This window comes from Mesoplodon bidens (assembly GCF_964165515.1).
Source record: "Mesoplodon bidens genome assembly, chromosome: 3".
Lineage (NCBI taxonomy): Eukaryota > Metazoa > Chordata > Mammalia > Artiodactyla > Ziphiidae > Mesoplodon > Mesoplodon bidens.
In genome coordinates this window covers 152865072-152883497 of record NC_138178.1, presented here as the reverse complement: position 1 = coordinate 152883497, position 18426 = coordinate 152865072, and the positions used below count along the sequence as shown (strand labels likewise).

General features: G+C 45.7%; 1 protein-coding gene across 6 annotated transcripts; it reads right to left on the bottom strand.

Annotated features, from left to right (window-relative positions):
• Positions 1–344: 344 nt before the first annotated feature.
• Positions 345–17520, bottom strand: CIPC (CLOCK interacting pacemaker). Of its 6 annotated transcripts, XM_081228369.1 has the most exons (5): positions 17022–17520; positions 15379–15448; positions 11503–11690; positions 7232–7401; positions 345–3952 (listed from the first exon to the last, which is right to left on the bottom strand). In XM_081228369.1, exons 3-5 carry the CDS (start codon positions 11636–11638, stop codon positions 3026–3028), a joined length of 1233 nt encoding a protein of 410 aa, XP_081084495.1. In that variant the 5' UTR covers positions 11639–11690; positions 15379–15448; positions 17022–17520; the 3' UTR covers positions 345–3025. The 6 variants fall into 6 exon arrangements, with proteins under 6 accessions (XP_081084495.1, XP_081084494.1, XP_081084499.1 ...); XM_081228368.1 differs by lacking the exon at positions 15379–15448; XM_081228373.1 differs by lacking the exon at positions 15379–15448 and having other exon boundaries at positions 345–3919; positions 17022–17517.
• Positions 17521–18426: the final 906 nt, after the last annotated feature.

The following is an 18426-nucleotide window of genomic DNA, read 5'->3' as shown; positions in this document are numbered from 1 at the left end:
AGACGACTGTAGTGGTTCTGCCACTTAAAAATTCTGTTTGTGAAAGTGTCGTTATCAGATGGAAGAAATCATGGGCTTGTATTCTCCTCTCTCTCCTCCCCACCTACCCAATATTAACCTCCATGACTCTAGGGAAAGCTGGGCTATCCATTTGCCTTAAGAGTGCCTGCATCTCCCTTAAGTTCACACGGGTGAGAGTCTGAACAATGAATTTCCACAAGTTCAGTAACGAATCCCAGGGTCCCCAAATGACACGAGTACATATGTATGAAACCTAAATCAATCAAACATTTACTCTTGGTTTCACTTAGCATTTTAAGCAGTTATAAAGCCCAAAGGCCAAATAGTTTTCAAGTAAGTGACTTTTATTTTTCTCTGACATTTCACAGTCAATTTCTACAAAACTTCATACTTCCTCAAAAGAATTCACATTTGGTAAATAAATCTCTACCCTAAAGAATTCATAGCTGGAAAAACACTTCAATATATGCACGAGAGTTACTTTTCTGCTGAAGGAATCATAGTAAAGTCAGACAATACCACAATCGATAAAAAGCAATGAGTGTAATAAGTTACAAATGTCACCAAACTCCATTCCCATAACCAATTCAATCAGCAGCTTTTTCTAGATGTGTTTCAATACTGTGTTTCGACACAATCTGCCGAAACTTCTCTTAAGGGTTGGTTTGAGCTAAGAATGGCTTTTAGAAAACAGCAGCTTTGCCACAAAACTTCATACCAGATCAAATCACGCATCACTAAAACCACTACTACTTACAGCCTCGTGAAACCAACGGAGGTCCTTCCAGTCAACTCCGAGGTTCCTCCATTTGCCGATCTGGTTTCTGGCTCCACACGTCTGCCAGCCTCAGTGGATCTCTCCTTCTATGACCAGCTTCTCTAAGTGGCTTCATCTGCTTACCGCTCCACTAGGTAAAGAACACCCATGCTAAGAGCCCAGAGAGACTTCCGCACTGAGTTACAACATCAGAGAAGAGCGGGGGGGTGGTGCTGCTTCTCCCTGTCACTCAGCAGTGAGGAGCAATGACGGCTTTCATCATCTTTTACCTGACAGGAGGGAATGCAAACCTTAATCTAGGAAGAAGAGTCCAAGACGCATAAAGCTCCACAGAGGGTTTTTCTGAAGGAATAAATTTGGTTCTCAGCAAGTGTGTTCAGATTTTTGACTCAGTAAGGCTCATGACTGGTGCCCAGGCTGTTCTGAAGGCACCTGTTTCTAGAGCTTTGCTGCCAAACATACTCTGCCAAATAGGAAGCTTCCTAGCATGGCGTGCAGAGCAGAGCTCCTGCAGCACCACACAGATTCAGGGGAGGCAAAGGGTGTGGGCCAAGAGGAAAATATTAAAAGGGGCAGAGTCTGCTTAAAGAGACACATTTGCTCTGATTTTTGAAATCTTTCAGAAAGCAAATGGCAGGTAATAATTCTGCATTGACCAGGAGAGTCTAAAGCTTTTACTGAGTTGTTTACTTCTAAATTGGTCATATCTAAATTGTACATGTTTGAGAACAAAATGCAGGCAATCTGAAGCCTTGTAATTTTAAAACTATGTTAAGAGTTACAACTACCTAGCAAACATGAGCATTAGCTTCTGGCCTTGGTAGAAGAACTTCAAGAACATTTTCCTTGCAGAAAAGATGAAGTTGTCATACAGAATTTCTTACTAAAGTAATTGGTACAAAGATTTTCAAGAGGATGAAATTTTTAAATGGGAGGATAAAAAGCTGGCAACTTTACTACTTAGAAATCTAGTTTACGATGAGGCTGAAAGAATGTGTATCATCTGTAAGTTCTCATAACACTCTCCACTTCTAGATGGACTTCACATAACCCACTACACCTTTGGCTTTGCAGCTAAATCCAATGCACGAAAGAAACACAGAAGACTGCTCCACATCACTGTGACATAAGACAAATGAAAACTCTGGATGTGGAAAGAAAATGGATAACGTTTTCCAATTTTTTGTGGACTTAATGTCATAACCTTATGATGATTTTAATTCAAAGTTTATCAAGCTTAATAATCATTTCTTTCCTCTTTTGTAAAAACAAAGGGGGAAAAAAGATGGTAGCAGAGGGCTGACTTCTATTATACAATCGGGAACCACGAAGCTCTCTTTTAGGATTTTCACATATAAGAAAATCTTCTTCTGCATTGTTTCAAAAGAAGAGAGAGAGAGAGAAAAGCATAAATTATCAGAATCTTCCAGCTCTCAATCAAGAGATGTTAGCCACTTCTCCTTTCTTCAGACTCTGAGTCAAAAAAGCAGTGCATCAACTGTAGCTCCAGATGGTCCTAAATCCATTCCATACTTTACAAATCTGAAATATTTCACCTACCAGTTTAACAGAAATCTGGCTCATGATTAAAGTGTATGAATTAACAGTACTACCCTTTCCCCTTGACTTTCGAGTTTAAAGAAACAAAGCTTTAAGTGATTAAGTGCTTGTATCCGAGGACCAATGTGTGCCCAAAGCATTTTAAAGCATTTTAGGTTTCTCCCAAGTGGCACAATGCCTCATAAAATGCAAACATCCTCCTCTTATATTTTCCTCTGTGACTAAGACCTTCAAGGGAAGATCCACAAAGGGCTCCTTATGTCACCTACTCCCTGGCTTGAAAGGTGTCACTCTGTATGCTTGTCTGTGTCACTGCATCCCTGATCGCGGTGAGTGAGTGGGAGGGTGGGACGTGACAGCTAGAAGGGCCCCACACAAGCATCTTTCCCACTTTGCCCATGACCCATCGAAGTGCCTGCAAGCTAAGGAAGAGGGACTCGAGGACACCCAAATCTGAGGTCCTCAGTGGAACGGAGACAAAGGTAAACTGTGCACAGACCACAGGTTAAGACAGCAGCCAGGTATTGGCATGTGGCTTCGTAAGTGAACCGCTGAACAGTTTAATTTAAAAGGAAGGCTCTTACATAAGTTTTGGGAAACAGGAGTAGATAATGGTAAAAGAGTTAAAAAGAACCACTCAAGTAACAGGAAAATATGCCTTCGATGTTATATGTCTGGCTGATCGGAGGATGCTTCTAGGTCACTGCCAGTATGACCTGACCCTGATGTTAAAGACGCCTGCAGCTTGGCCCAAGCCTGAGGAGCCCTGCTCTTGGCGGCCTCGATAAATAGCCGGGTCTGCTCCTTGAGCTGGTCTAGTTCCACCTGAGTTGCCTGGTTCTGACGAATCAACTCCTTGGTCTTCAAAGTGATCTCCAGCAAACCAGATTTGTGTAGGACTACTAGGGTATTCTGAAAGCGCCTGTGCTTGCTCTGCCGCTGCTCTGAGAAGCTATCTGGGCTGCGGCAGAGGTGCTCCGCAGCCCACAGAGGGGAGTTGTAACTAGCTGACAGTGGGGACAGCGGGGAGTTGCTCTCCATCCCGTGCAGGGTACTGTCTGACGCACAGACAGGGCTGGCGGGGGAAGCAAAGGTCAGGCTGGGAGCTTTAGCCACATGGCTGCTGGACACTGGCTGAAGCGTCTGTGGACTTCCCCCTGCCACCAGGCAGGGCACACCCTGAAGAGCTGAGTCCTCGGCAAGCTTGGTGCTGGGGGGCGCTGGAGTCAGGGGCCTGGGTGGGCCAGCACCAGTCTTGGTCGGCTCGCTAGAAGACAGGCTTGGCCCAAGTCTCTCAGTACAGATCTTCTTCTGCATTCCACCTTCTCCTCCTTCTTCTGGGCTGAGGGAAAGGCCCCTTTTGCCTGGGTGTGGGGCTATTTTGGTGTAAGAATTGAGAATGGGCAAGTAGTTCCTGGAGTCCGACTTTTTCTCACCAGCGTGACATGGGCTGACAGGAGACGGTACAGGTGGATGAAGGAATAAGAGCTGGGGCTGTGCTGAGATCACTTCAAAGGAGGGCTGCACAGACCACGACTGGAGCTGGGATGAGCTGCTGCCCTGAAGGAAAAAGCAAAGGAAAAGAGCAGCACACTACATGTTACCTGCAGCTGTCCAAGAGGCAAAGCAAATACTCAGATATAAGTACACAGCTTCCCTCACACACGGGGTGGCCCTTCTTAACATGACTGGAGATGTGGCTTCAAAATTCATCTGGGTCTGACATCATATATTTTTTGTCTTAAGGGAAAACTGGAGGAAATAGCTGTCTTTATTCAAGTGCTATCACTTGAGAAAAAGAAACTGTAGGAAGGTGAAGTAGTGACATAGTTAAGGTCACAGGTAAGGCAATAAAAGTATGGATAGGGGACTTCCCTGAGGGTCCAGTGGCTAAGACTCCGCGCTTCCACTGCAGGGGGCACGGGTTCGATCCCTGGTGGGGGAACTAAGATCCCACATGCCATGCAGTGCGATAAAAATTTTTTTAAATAAATTAAGTAAAGTAAAAAAAATTTTTTTAATTAAAAAAAAATTTTTTTTTTTAAAAAAGGACGGATAGTACAATTTGCCGGCATAAGTTAAAATGTGCTAATCTCAATACTATAAATGTGACTTCACACCAGTCTATCTTCATTTAGTTACATCTGGAACCTCTTTTACCTGAAAACAACTTTTGATTAAAAAGTTACATATTGTCAGGAGTTCACGGGCCCCTGTATTTAAGGCCATGACGCCCGACTACCACAAAGCTCTGCGAGGCGGGAACAGCCACCGTGTACGGGTGCTTACCACAGGCTAGCACTGTGTGTGAGGTGTCACATGCACTGTCTCACTGAATCGCCGTAACGATCCCATGAGGTAGTCATCATTTCCTTTCACAAACAGGAAACTGAGGCTTAGGAAGTTGAAATAACTTGCTTTCAGTCCCCAAGCTACTAAGTGGTGAAGGTAGGATTCCATCCTCTGACTCTAAAACCCATCCAAACCATTCTGCTACATTGCTTTTGCTCTATTACTCCTCAATTATACATTTTAATTTTTAATTAAAGTACTGATTCAGACAGTAATCTAATAAAGAAGGGCATGGCTACTTTTCTCACGTATTTATTCATTTAAAAGATAGACCCAGACTCTTTATTACAAGGACTTTCCATGAACTTGTCTCTAATATTTAAAAGCCAGTCCAATTCCAACCCGGGCCCAAAGATATGAGTGTAGATGAGGCTAGGCAGAGAGCGAGCCTGACAGAGGCTCTTACCCTTAAGTCACGTGATTTATCTGAGGAAAGCGATGGACTCTGCTCCCACACCGGCACCTGATGTGCACACATTTCAGCTTCCTGGATACCTGCTTAGGAACTCCTGGCCAAGTTCAACTACAGTTCATCTCCTGTGCAAAGGCCAGGATGACCTGGAGAGTCCATTCTGGAGCCCTCTTGGTGTTCAAATATACTCTGGGATGTCCATAAGCAAGCAATGCTGGGCCTAGCGACCACACTCCCCCGTCAGAGGAGATAACAAAAATCAGGGGTCTTTCAAAGAAGACATCAGCCTAGTCCAGATCAGTCAAGAGCAGAACTTCAGGCTGTCCCCCTGCTCACTCATGCCATAAGGGTTGACCTACAAGGCAAATGGATCCAGAAAATACCGAACTCGTTGCTTTCCCAAGGTGATTTCACTGGATTATTCTTCCTAATGCTATTGTTATGCCCACTTAGATACTTAGCTTATTTGTTCTAATTTAGATTTTACAAGGTACCATTCTTATTGAAATCACCTGAGGGAATACCAGACAAGATTTTAGACTTGGATAGGATCTCTAGAATCAATCCTAGCCTCATGTTAAAGATGAGGAAAATGAAGTTCACAGTGATTAAGTAATTGTGTGTAAGATCACACAGTCTGGTGACAGAACTGGAATCAGAGCCTCAAAAGAAAAATCCTAAAACCAAGCAGCAATAACTAAGACATTATGCAATAAGCAGAGATTTTTTAAAGTGTATAATGTTTTTAAATTTGGAATGTGCTGGATTCTAGCATATGTGAAAAAACAAAACTCCTAGACTGCTCCATCAGGTCAGTCTGCCCCCAAGCCTCCTGTCTCCTGATCAAGCCCAGCAGCCTTCCCAGTGGGTCTTTGTCCTGAAGAAGATGGCTCTGCTGGACCCGCCTACTCACCCTGCAATAGCCCTCTGGAGCGGCCAGCCTCGCCCACGACAATCAACAAAGATGCCTAAGGAAGAGTGACCAGGGGGCCAGAGAGGAAGGCAGGGAGGAAACAGCAGGAGGCAGGAAGCCCTGAGAAGCACCAGTGGGGCCTGGACAACCTCATTTGGGCTCCATTTCATGTCTTTATTCTCTCGCCTCATTTCAGTGAGGAGAGCTGTGCTTCCAGCTGAGATGTGATGTGCCAAGCAAATATCTGCAAATTCTTTTTCCAAACTCACCAGGTTGCCTTGTTGAAAATCAGTTTGTGTTGTTCAGCAATAACTAGGTAATAGTTAAGACATTAAGGTCTCCTGTCAGGCTACAGCCACATTCTTCTACCTAAGGTGGGAAGGTCAACAACATACAGCCAGATGTCAAACTTCACTAGCTTTGAGCAGCCTCATCGACGGACCCATGCGAGGACTAATCTATTTCAGAGCAAAGTAGGGTAAGGTTACATGTTCTTTAAGTTCATATGATTGAGCTGTTTGTTCCAAACACTGGGGCTTAGCTTAGATTTTTATCTAAATCTTCTTTTCTTTCGTATCTAGACAATAATCACATAATTTGCATAGTTATATAAGAAAGCCTGAAACAGGGTTATTTTTCAATTCCTCAGCAATGCCGTGTGGAGTCTGCTGGTACAGCCATACCTAAACCAAAGAGCTCCTTTCTCACTAATGACATAGTTCTGGCTGATTACTAAGAAAGTGCTCAGAATGTAACATGAGACACAGGGAAATGGACTCTACTTCTCAAAAAAATATTTCTAAAAGTCCCAGTCAAATTAAGAAGAGATCCTCTTGTTTCTACCTTAAATTCTGTCGTATCTTAGAATGCACTACAGAAGTTAGGACATTTCTGCTTGGTTCCTTTAAACATGACTAAAGTAGTCCAGATCGCTTTGGACAAACTAGGGATACAGAAATAAAACAGTCTTACTATCTGGACGATGAGAGCACATGTGATGACTCCTGTATTCCTTTTGCAAACACCGTCAGTAGTTGAAAGGACACATCCTCTTCCCAGCACAGAAGCACGTGTTGGTGCGGTGCCGGTGGTCTGCTTCTCACATCTCTCCTTGGCAGAGAGGGAGGAGCTCTGGGCACAGGAAGCTCAGGAACTCTAGCGTGCAAAGAAGTTATGAGAGCTCAGTCCTCCTCACCTGTTTGACCAGCACGTTCTTCATGACAACCATGGGGGCCAGTGTTGGGAAGGCACCGCTCGCAGGCTTGGCGCTCGGCCTTGGCCTGTCTTCTCGGCTCCAGCCTAAGGCGCTCAGCATGTCCTCAGACTCCATCTGCTCTGCCGAGCTCAGGCATTCAGAGCTCCCATCTGGTGGGCGGAAAAATGGTCAGTTTGCTCAGGCTCTTAACCAGTCCTCCTGGGGAGCCATGGACCCCTTGAAACGGAATGGAACATTTGTGGTATGTGTTTTTGCGAATTTTTCTGAGGAGCAGGTATCTAACTTTCACTGGATTCTCAATGGGAGCCATAATTATCCCTCCCACCCCAAGAGATTGAGAATCACTGCCCTAGGACAGCGGACTTCCCTTCTAACTCTATTACACACAAAAGCCTGCATCCATTTGGGTTCATGAGAAAGTAACCATCACCAGTCTACAGGAGAAGTGGGTAAAGCCTTCAAAGTTAGCTCATTACTTTTAAGAATCTGTGGTTGAAAGGGAAGAGGAGTGTGCGTGTGACTTGGGGCAAGATTAATAAGACCTTTAGAGGCTCCGGGCACTACACGATGTAACAATAATAACAAAAACAAAACCAACCTATAAAACCTCAAGATTTACCTCCACGCTGAAATTAAAATAGCTTCCTCCTAAGTTTTCTAATTGTAAAATTCTGGATAAGTTCATCAAGATGAGGTTTACAGTGTGTCTTTCTTGTTTTCCTCCTCCACCCAGTTAAGCACCTCCTTTGTTAGTGTCCTAAATGCACGCTGAGTGTGCCCGCTGGGGGTTCTGCACAATGGGTGATGGAAAGATACTCTCTGCCACGAAGAAAAGAAGGCTGCTCTGCGTGAAATCCATACGGAAAGGGCTCAATTAGCTCCCTGCTGGAGTAAACCAAGAGACGGCAGTAACCCTGCCAGGGAGGAGTCTGGGAAAACCCTGAATGCTCATCAAGAATCTCAGAGTCGTCTGGATGAGGCAGGACTGGAATGTGACTACAATTTAGAAGAGAGCAACTGTCAACACTTGCATTTAATCAGATTCTCCAAAGATGCTTTTTAGAAATCACTGGTGTTGGGGTCTTCCCCTCACTCTACTGAATTGATTTATCTGGTGTCCAGGCACGTGTTATTTTCACAAAGCACTACAAGTAATCCAAATGTGCACCTCTAGTTAAGAACTATTAGGCCAGAAACAAAGGACTTCAGAAGAAAAGTGCGTACCTTGTACATGTATCTTGGTTTCTAAATGCCATTCTGCACAAAAAGGACACCAGGGTTCCTTGGAGAAATGGCTGGTATCTTTGGTAGGGAAGGTGCAAGATGAGCCTGGACATCTTACTGTCCCAGAAAGCAAGGATGTGCTCCAACACAAATGGGGACGTGTCAAAGACACAGGGGCCACCTAGAAGATACTCCCACTGACCAAATGTGGGACAATTTGAGTATCAAAAAGAATAATGATAATGGATTGACAAAATCACAAAAAAATTCCGTGAATCCACAGTGATGCTCTGAAAAGGGGGCAGAGGAGAGAAGTACTTCTTTAGAGAAGACTGTCGGCTAATAAAATGTACAAGGAATGATAGAGTTAGATCACCATTTTCAAACCACAAATGTTGTAATTGGTTCAGGCAAGGATCATCAATGGATGCTAAAAGAGTTTGCTGGGGAACAGGATAGTCGCACAATCTCAAAGTATCATCCCATAAATTGCTCATTAATTACAAAGAGAAAAGAACACTTTTGCAGTAAAGAAATCTGGCATACACCTACTCCTTTAATCAGAGTGTCACCAAGAATAAGACACTCTTAGGAGTCACCTTATGTGTTGCAATGAGAAGGATATAACATCAAAAATTTAGTTTTCTATTAAAAAAATGTTTAGCCTATTTCTGATAATGGGGAAGCTACCAGAGAAATCCAGTGTGAAACATTCTACAAAACAATAGGCTTAACTCCTTTAAAGATGACGATGTCCCAGAAAAAAGAACAGGAAGACGAGGGAGCTGGTCTAGACTAAATAAGATTTAAAAGACAGGGACAGGGCTCCCCTGGTGGCACAGTGGTTAAAAATCCACCTGCCAAGGCAGGGGACACTGGTTCGAGCCCTGGTCTGGGAAGATTCCACATGCCGCGGAGCAACTAAGCCTGTGCGCCACAACTACTGAGCCTGTGCTCTAGAGCCCGTGAGCCACAACAACTGAGCCCACGTGCCACAACTACTGAAGCCCATGCACCTAGAGCCTGTGCTCCGCAACAAGAGAAGCCACCGCAGCGAGAAGCCCACACACCACAACGAAGAATAGCCCCCACTCGTCACAGCTAAAGATAGCCAGCCCGGCAAAGACCCAACGCAGCCAAAAATTAAATAAATAAATAAATTTTAAAATTAAAAAAAAAAAAAAGACAGGGACAATTAATGAAATGCACAGCCTTCAACTGGGTTCTGGACCCAAAACAAACAAATATACAAAAAGACTAACAGTTATAAAGGCCACTATTGGGACAATGGGAAAAATCTCAATATGGACTGCAGCTAATTAATAATCTCAAATTACATCACATCCCAAGGTAACTGGAATGATAACTCAGGCAGTGACGAAACCACTGGCAGCTGGCCCAGCTGTGGCTGAAGGTATTCACTAGGGCCACTTTCTGGAGCGCAGTGTATCTGAGTATTTTTGATATTGCCTTATGTGAACAGCACAATACTTCTTAAGACACTTCTGCATAGAGAATAGGAAACTTTCAGAAGAACTATCCAGACTTTGGGACATGCTCAGAACAGCTGGTCTGACAGAACTGAAGTTATTGGACGAAGTACCAAAATGGCCACAGTATTGAGAATAACAGGGGGTGGGATTATGGTTAACGTTTGTTTTCTTCTTTGCATGTACCTACATTTCTAAGCTTCTACCGTGAGCATGTATTACCTTCAGGATATGAAAAATAGACAAAAAACAAACACGATATTAAAAGAAAGAAAAAAAAAAAAGACACTAGGCCTGCAAAGTTTCCCAAACCTGTCTGATCACAGGAATCACCAGAGACACTTGTAAAAGTATAAAACTCACGTTCCAGGTCCTCCCCCAGACCCTCATTATCACAGTCTCCAGAAGAGGGGTCTGGTGATCAGTATTTTTAACAAATGCCTCAGACGAGCCTTATGATGAGGCAAGCTTGGGCAACAATGCTAAAAGATTGAGAAGAAAAACCCAAAGGGCTATAAACCTGCCCTCCCGTCCCTGAACTGTCCTTATTCTAATCCCTAGGACGGTGTTCTGTTCCTCTGAGCAACAGTCTATTTATAATTTGGCTTCCCGTGCAGCATACCTACACGGAGAAAATACACCAATCTAAGGATGATTGAGTTCTAGTTTTCCTAACAGCTGCATTTCTCACTATAAATTAATAAATCAACACAGTGGATTGGTAAGTCTCTGTGGGCTGGATAATATAAATCTTTCTCCAGGAGAGGGCTCCACTCTCAGGATGCTAACCCAGCCAGAATCCCGTGGCATCACCCCTCTGCATCCCCTGGGCCAAAATGTTGACACTAGAGCCATATTTAAGCCACTACTCTCAGACCTGGAAATAAAAAAGCCTCGGCACAAAATTAAGAGATTTACTGGGTGTGCAACTAGTCCTTTCAGATAAAGTTTAAGACAAACCAATAAGGAAAACTGTCTTGCTTTCTTGTCTCTAACAGATACTCAAGTTTGGAATTGGGCCAGGAGACTCACAGTCCAAATACAAAAGGCACAAATACTGGCAGGGATGGGTTATGGGGGGAAATGTTTTTAAACACAGCAAACACTTTCTCAGCAAAGAAGTTATCTTAACAAATTATATACTACTTTTGTTTACTTTGTTATATGTGGTGACCACATGCAGGTTTTTTTCCCTGCAATGTAACTATTCCTATGAAAAAGGAGGTAAGACAATAGAATTGTGAGTATTTAAATATATTTTTTCCAGTAGCCACTTGCCACAGTTGGAAATATAAGATTTAAAGTTGAGAGTCTAAGTTGAAAAAAGATGTCAAATCATTCCTTCAGAACTAACCCCACTGTGACCGGGATGAGTACCCCGCCATATGGCAACAGAATTACCATTTGAAGAGATCAGAAAACTATTTCTCCTGTGGGTGAAATCTTCTCATCCTTACCACACAAATGAGTTTTTATGGAGGACGTTTTTCAGGCAAACCATTCATTACAATGTAGAAACGATAAGGTATTTTTAACCTGAAAATCCAGAGTCCTTATCTGACTCAGCAGCTGCCATGCCGAGTTGACGAGACACTTTTTTCATCTCTGGGCCTTTGCTCAGTTTGGCTGAGAGCCTTCTAGAGCCCTCTCTGGACGGGTTCTTCCTCTCCATGTTTTACTGGGCTGGAAGTGCATTCATCAGTACTCTTTTCATCTGGACTGCCCTGTGAAAAACAATTACATAAGAAGTCATTGCCTGAAGAGCTGAGACAGGTGAGGCCAGTGGTGAGTAAACTAAGGGCAAAGAACACCGGGCGGCGCCCACTTGCTCTGTGTGCACTTTCTCAGCGGTCTCAGCTGACAAAGGCTACGAGTTTACTCAACAGTAGAATGGTTTCCACCCAAAAGGAGGTTCACTGTCCTCGCGATGCCCTCTAATTCCATTATAAATGCAAAGCACACAAACCACATTCTCAGTGGAAGCTTTGTAAACTGCTAACAAAGGCACATTTGATTAGGCTTTCTGGAATGCTCCCTGAGGGAGGAAAGCAGAGGGGATGCCCACCTCGGACCAGGCTTGCTTCCCGGGGTACATCTGCAGGCCCCGGACTTTCTGCCACCTCCCAGAGTGTAGTTTCTCAAATTAACTTTCCACTTCTTTGGATGAGGTAGTGAACAGAGTAAAAACAACTCCTTACGTATGCATGCTACATTTTGGCTTAAAAAGCACTTCTAGGCACACGTAAGACCATATGCAATAGTGCTTTGATTCCACAAACGCCCATAACATCATTGCTGTTAAGGTTCTTTCCTTGAGCCTCACAATGTCCCCCTCAGTTGCTATCCCACTTTACAGAGGAGGAAGTTGAGGCTCAGATAAGTTACATTCAGTCATTTAAAAATATTTATTGGACTTCCCTGGTGGTGCAGTGGTTAAGAATCCGCCTGCCAATGCAGGGGACACGGCTTCAAGCCCTGGTCCAGGAAGATCCCACATGACGCACAGCAACTAAGCCCGTGCGCCACAACTACTGAGCCTGTGCTCTAGAGCCCGTCAGCCACAACTACTGAGCCCGTGCACCACAACTACTGAGCCCGTGCACCACAACTACTGAAGCCCATGCACCTAGAGCCCAAGCACCTAGAGCCGGTGCTCTGCAACAAGAGAAGCCACGACAATGAGAAGCCCGCGCACTGTGACGAAGAGTAGCCCCCACTCGCCACAACTAGAGAAAGCCCACGCGCAGCAACAAAGACCCAATGCAGCCAAAAATAAATAAATAAATAAATAAATAAAATATTTATCAAGTGCCTGCTATGAACCAGGCATCGTGCTAGGAATGGGGGTATAGAGGGAATCAAACAGACCTGGTCGCCCACTTCCTGGAAAGAAGCCTAGATTTGATCCGGTGACACACAGCTAGTCCAAAGCAGATCCAGAACTAGGCTAACAGTGCAAAGTATGAGAGCAATGAGCCCTTCATGATATTCTAACAAGGCCCTCTGAATCGCCAAGGGATGCCAGCTGTAAGGATACTGCAGGGATAAAGAGAACAGGGGACCAACAGGGAAAACAATAATAATAATGGAACTGCAGGGTGCTATAGTCTGAATGTTTGTGTCCCCCCAAAATTCTTATATGAAATCCTGACCCCCAAAGATGATGGTATTAGGAGGTGGGGCTTAAGTCATGAGGGCTTCACCTCATGGGATTAGAGCTTTACAAGAGGCTCCAGAGAGGTCCCTAGCGCCTTCCACCGCAGTCGGTGAGAAGTCTGTGACCTGAAAGAGGGCCTTCCCTGGACCACGCTGGCACCCTGCGCTTGGACTTTCAACCTCTAGAACTGTGAGAAATAAATTTCTGTGGTTTATAAGCTACCCAGTCTGCAGATATTTTGTTATGACAGCCCAAATGGACTAAGATAGTAGGTTTAAGCAACACCCAGTGGCATTTTTATTCACAATCCATTCTCGACTCCATCCATTTGTCCTTCTGAGCAGAGAGAAACATGGCCCCCTGCCAAACAGCACTGTATCTGAAATACCCTGAAAATGTCGAGTGTGAACATTTCTGCTAATACAGGATCTAGTGAAGAACATTAACCACTCCAGAAGCAGAGAAGGGATTCAACATAAAATTAAATAGAAGACAAGGAGGTTTACAGGCATCCCTGAGAAACCCTCTTGCTCATACTTTTGCATACAGTAGAAGTGGACTAAAGGGAATGCACACTGATCAGAATTTTAAACTCAATTCCAAGTAAGTATTATTTTGTGCAATATCTAACTCATTTAAGGGGACTGGCTTCCCCATTCAGTCCATGCCAACCAAGCACTCTTTGACAGAGCACGTTTAGTACTACGTGCATGAAAGGTGCAGTGGCACTGTTACAGCTTGCATGGCACTATGCAAAAGCACATCTCTCTACTGGACGGCTATGAAGTTTGACAGCATGGACAATCCAGTTTAAAAAGCAGAATAAAATGTAAAACTATCTCTAAGTAAATCAGGATCCTTTTGTATGAAACCCAACAAATGTACATAGTTTCATTTTCCTGAAATAATACTGTCTGAAAGTGAACAGAGGGCTTTTGCAAAAATGGAAGCAGACATCGGTGGTGGATGGGCAATTAGACTTAATTCAAGTCTGACCCTGCTATTGACTTAGATTAGGAAGATAGCTCATGTTAGTTGCAACTGGTTAAGACCTTGACAAAGTTTCACATTATCTTATGAAATGGATTATTTCACAGGCCTTTTAGATAAAGCACTCCAACTTCTACAATCCTTGTGACAAGACAACGAATACGGTCTTGCTACTGTTATTAAAGTGTAGTCAACGGAGCTACAGAAAATACACAGGAATTTATCTGGCTCATCTGAGAATAGGACAGTATTGGTTGGGGAATCAAAATGCTGAAACGTTGACGTTAAAAGGAGAACAGATGCTCAGATTTTAGATCCTGGGGAATTGGTGGCAATTGGAAATAAAGAATGCATAATCGACTTTAGAATAGTAAACTGACTGCTTTGGATGTGGAAGCCTCTGTCCTAAGTAAAGTTCTCTTCAAGCAGCAGATAGTCTTAGTGTCCCAGGGAAGTTCAAGTGGGAAAGAGAATGAAGGGCTACATGCCATCTTGACCTATTCTCCCTGAGAGAGGCACTTCCCTCCTGGGAGTGACGCTGAGGACGTCAATTAGCCAGTGAACAACAGACCCATTCATACACAGCACCAGACGAGGCCTGCGACGAGAGAGAGGCAGTGATGGCATTTACTACTGGCGCCCTCAAACCCAGGGCCACACCAATGGTGAAGTATGAAAACCTCAAGAAGATTTTTTTTTTGCCTCTTCAGTATTATTTTACAATAAAGTTAGATGCTCATAAGCTGACCAGGAGTTGAAAATGGGTTACCAAGCTCATACCCACTGTGCCTTCTCTGCTTCCTGGCACAAACTGGAAACCACTACGACTGCCTTACAAACATCTCATATCCTCACGAGCCTAACTCTGAATTAGGATGACTCCAAGTTAAGCTTGGATTGACCCTAAATGGGCCTCTTACAAGTGCACATGTAACACACTGTCCAAAAGGTTCCCACAGAGAACAATATACACTAAAACTCACAATGGAAAGTGAATCAATAAATCCAGAGGTTTATGTAAATAGGTATAAGATAAAACTCTACCAAGTGCTCCACAGCACTTGGTTCTTCTATTTATGCACTTCTCACATTAGAGTCTAATTATCTGTTCGTTTCTTCAAGCTCAAGGGTTGTCTTTTCATCTTTGCAATCTCAGCGCCCAACAATTAATGTGTGAGGTACTCACAGAATAATAAATTCCAACAACTCTTCTGTCCTGCTGAGTCTTGCTGACAGCCCTAGCAGCTTAGCTGTCACCAAAATACCTGAACAGCTTGAAGGTCAAGAGTCTGCATTTCCAAACACCATGGTCACCTCACGTCCAGGTCTGGTCTCCTGCAGGAAACAGGTATATCTCATCCACCCCTTATTCTAAGCTGAAACCTCAGGGGTAAATCCAGCAACCAAATCAGAGGTTGGTCTAATCCACAAACAGTCTCTATGGAGATTTAGGCCTACGATAAAAAGGAGACCCAAGGTGTACAAGGGAAGGATCTGAAATGCTGCTCACAGATCTCTCCTTTTATAGATACCTGGCAACTTTCCTGAGAGCTCAAGTTCTTTTTAAAATGTGTCATGTGTTTAACAGGCATGCGTGGACAGAGGTATGAGGTGAAAGCCCAAGCAGAGGCTTAAATACAGTAAAGCGACAAGGCCATAGAAAATTAAGACCTTACCACCCAGAAAGCCATGAGTAATTGCTGGAATTATAAATACATTACTAGGTTTTCTCTGAAGTCATTTTCTCTTGGTCTGCATATTCGGAGATGCCATTCTGGGGGAATGTCTGTGGATTTTTTAACAAAGGAGGAAAAAACCCCATCGACCTAAATCTCTAATATTCATCTTCCCCATCACATCCATTTCCATGCTCCAGCTTGGCTGCAAATTCATGTCCAAGATCCTAAGCATACAATGTCCTCTGTTTGGAACCTGGTATGGCTCACTCCACTCTCCTCTTTCAAAGAGGAGACAAGATTAGAGAACTTCCTCAAATCCCCTGCTTGGAGAAGGGTTCACAGTTAACAGTGCCCACCCACCCCCCATTCGCACCAGCCCACGATGCATCTGTGCCAGACAGCAGGAGCACCCTCCAGGCATCCACCAGCCTGCCAGCTCAGCAGGGCAGAACTGGGCAGACCCTAGGACTGTGCTGTGACTGGCATACCACCAGCCTCCCGGGGCAAACGCCCAGGCAACGCTTACTGCCAGGACTTGGGCAATAACAGGGAGCCTGGCTGCGGCCTGTGCCCTAGGCCTGGATCAGAGCTCCTCTGCACCCGCCCACACTAACCACTAAGTCCTTACTTGGCAATGCCCACCTTCTCTCCCACCTCCCCACCCCCTGGCACCACGCCTGGCAAGCTGGTCACCCAGGGTGAAGAACCAGCCAAGTGGGTGACAGCAAGTCTCTGAAAAAGACAGCACACCTGTGCCCCGGGCCCAGAACAGAGCACTACCCCTCATCCCCAAACGGGAGGCCCAGGACCCTCACAGGGTTACCAGCTCCCGCGCTCATTCACCTGCCCAGTCCCTGCCCCTCTGCTCACAGCACGGCGGGCCTCCAGGCGCTCCCCCGCCGGGATGCCCAGCCGGCTGTTGCCCCCAGGGCTAGACCAGGGCTCACCCGCCCTCGCAGTCTTACCCCAATTGCTCCCCACACACAGCCCCCTCCTCACCCGCGATCTCCTCTGCCACGCAGTCCTGACCCTCGCAGCAAAACCGACCAACTAAATGGGGGAGGAACGCACCACCCCCTGCTCCCATCATTTGGCCCTCTGTCCCCCGAAAGTCCCGGCTCGGCCTCTTGCCTACCTTGCTTCCCTTCTTCTCTCCCCTACTCCCACTTCCTTTTCCCACGCTCCTCGCCCAAACCCTCCCCCTTCACCCTCAGCCCTCCTCTTCTCACCTAGGACCGAGGTCGCCGCTCCGCGACCGGACGACCCGCGAGTAGAGTGGCGCATGCGCGAGCCCGGCCCCGCGGCTCCATGACAACCCCGTCGTCGTCGGGTTTCAAGCTATCGCCCAGTCCTCCCGCCCATTTCTCCTCCCCACCAGCCTCCGCGACGGCTTTCGCCAGCCACGTGACACGGCTCGGATGACCCGGCACCACCGAGACTGCTCGCTGTTCTCCTAGAAGGGCCCTTGGCGGCGCCCGCTGTTCCGTCTCCGCCGGAAGACGACGTCGGCACGCCTCTCAGGGAGGCGCGGGCGTCCTTAAGAGGTCGGCGCGCTCTCCGTGGAAGGTGGGCGTCTCTATGGTTGGTTCTCCAGGCCCAGCCGCCATTTTGTACGGGGATCTTGAGCAACGAGCTGCTGGGGGGCGTGGTTCAGAGGCGGGATCCGGAGAAGCCGGGGGTGGGTCGGCTTCTAGCGGACAAGGCAGGAGGAGTGATTCTCCCCGGGGTGTGGGTGGAAGTCGGTCGGGGGAAGCAGCGCTCTGGGTTTGTACACCGGCACGCCGTTAGGGTTGGGGACCGGGACAGGCCATGCTGACTTGCACGCGGGCCCGTGCGGAGGCGGCCGGCGTGGGAGGGGAGGCTGGCAGCCTCGCCTTGTCTCGGCCCGAAGGAGGCTTGCCCGGACCGCCCGGCGCGCTGCTCACTTTGCTGCCACGCCTGTCGCAGCAGTCGGTTTTCGTCCCCTACCATCCCTCCAGACGATGCTTCACGAGGCAGGGACGCAATCAGTATTTCTTGTGGGATGATTTCATGTCATTTGATGTATGACTCACTTTGCCCTGTGCGACTGACCCAGATGTTGAGTTTCACATGGATCCTGTTTCTCACGCCAGTTCTTGAAGTGTCACAACGAACCCACTAAAGAAAAAAAGGGGTTGGGATCATTTAAAGTTCTGATGCGTTGAATCAGTGAAGGTTACTTCTTAGGTTAGAAAAATTCCTTCACAGGTGGAAAAGAGGACACGGGTGAATGTAAAGATTGCTCACCGGTAGAGGCAAGTTCTAGAGCTGACGTGTCCAGTAGGTTAGCCACTAGTCACTAGGAGGTATTGAAACTGATTAAAATTAAATAAGATGAAAAGTGGGTTTCTCATTCACGCTGTCCACATTTCAAGTCCTCAATAACCACACGTAGCTAATGGCTACTTTATTGGTAGAGCACATTGCCAGCATCACAGAGAATTACATTGGATCTAGATGGTGGGGCAGGGGAAACTCTCCCTATGTTGGTAATCCAAGCCTTGCTAAGTGCTGCTAGGTCATAAGTAATCACATTAGTCCTCCAGACACAGATAATGTTAATGCATTACCAGGCACGAATGTATTTATTAGCATAAGCTCTACCAACAAATA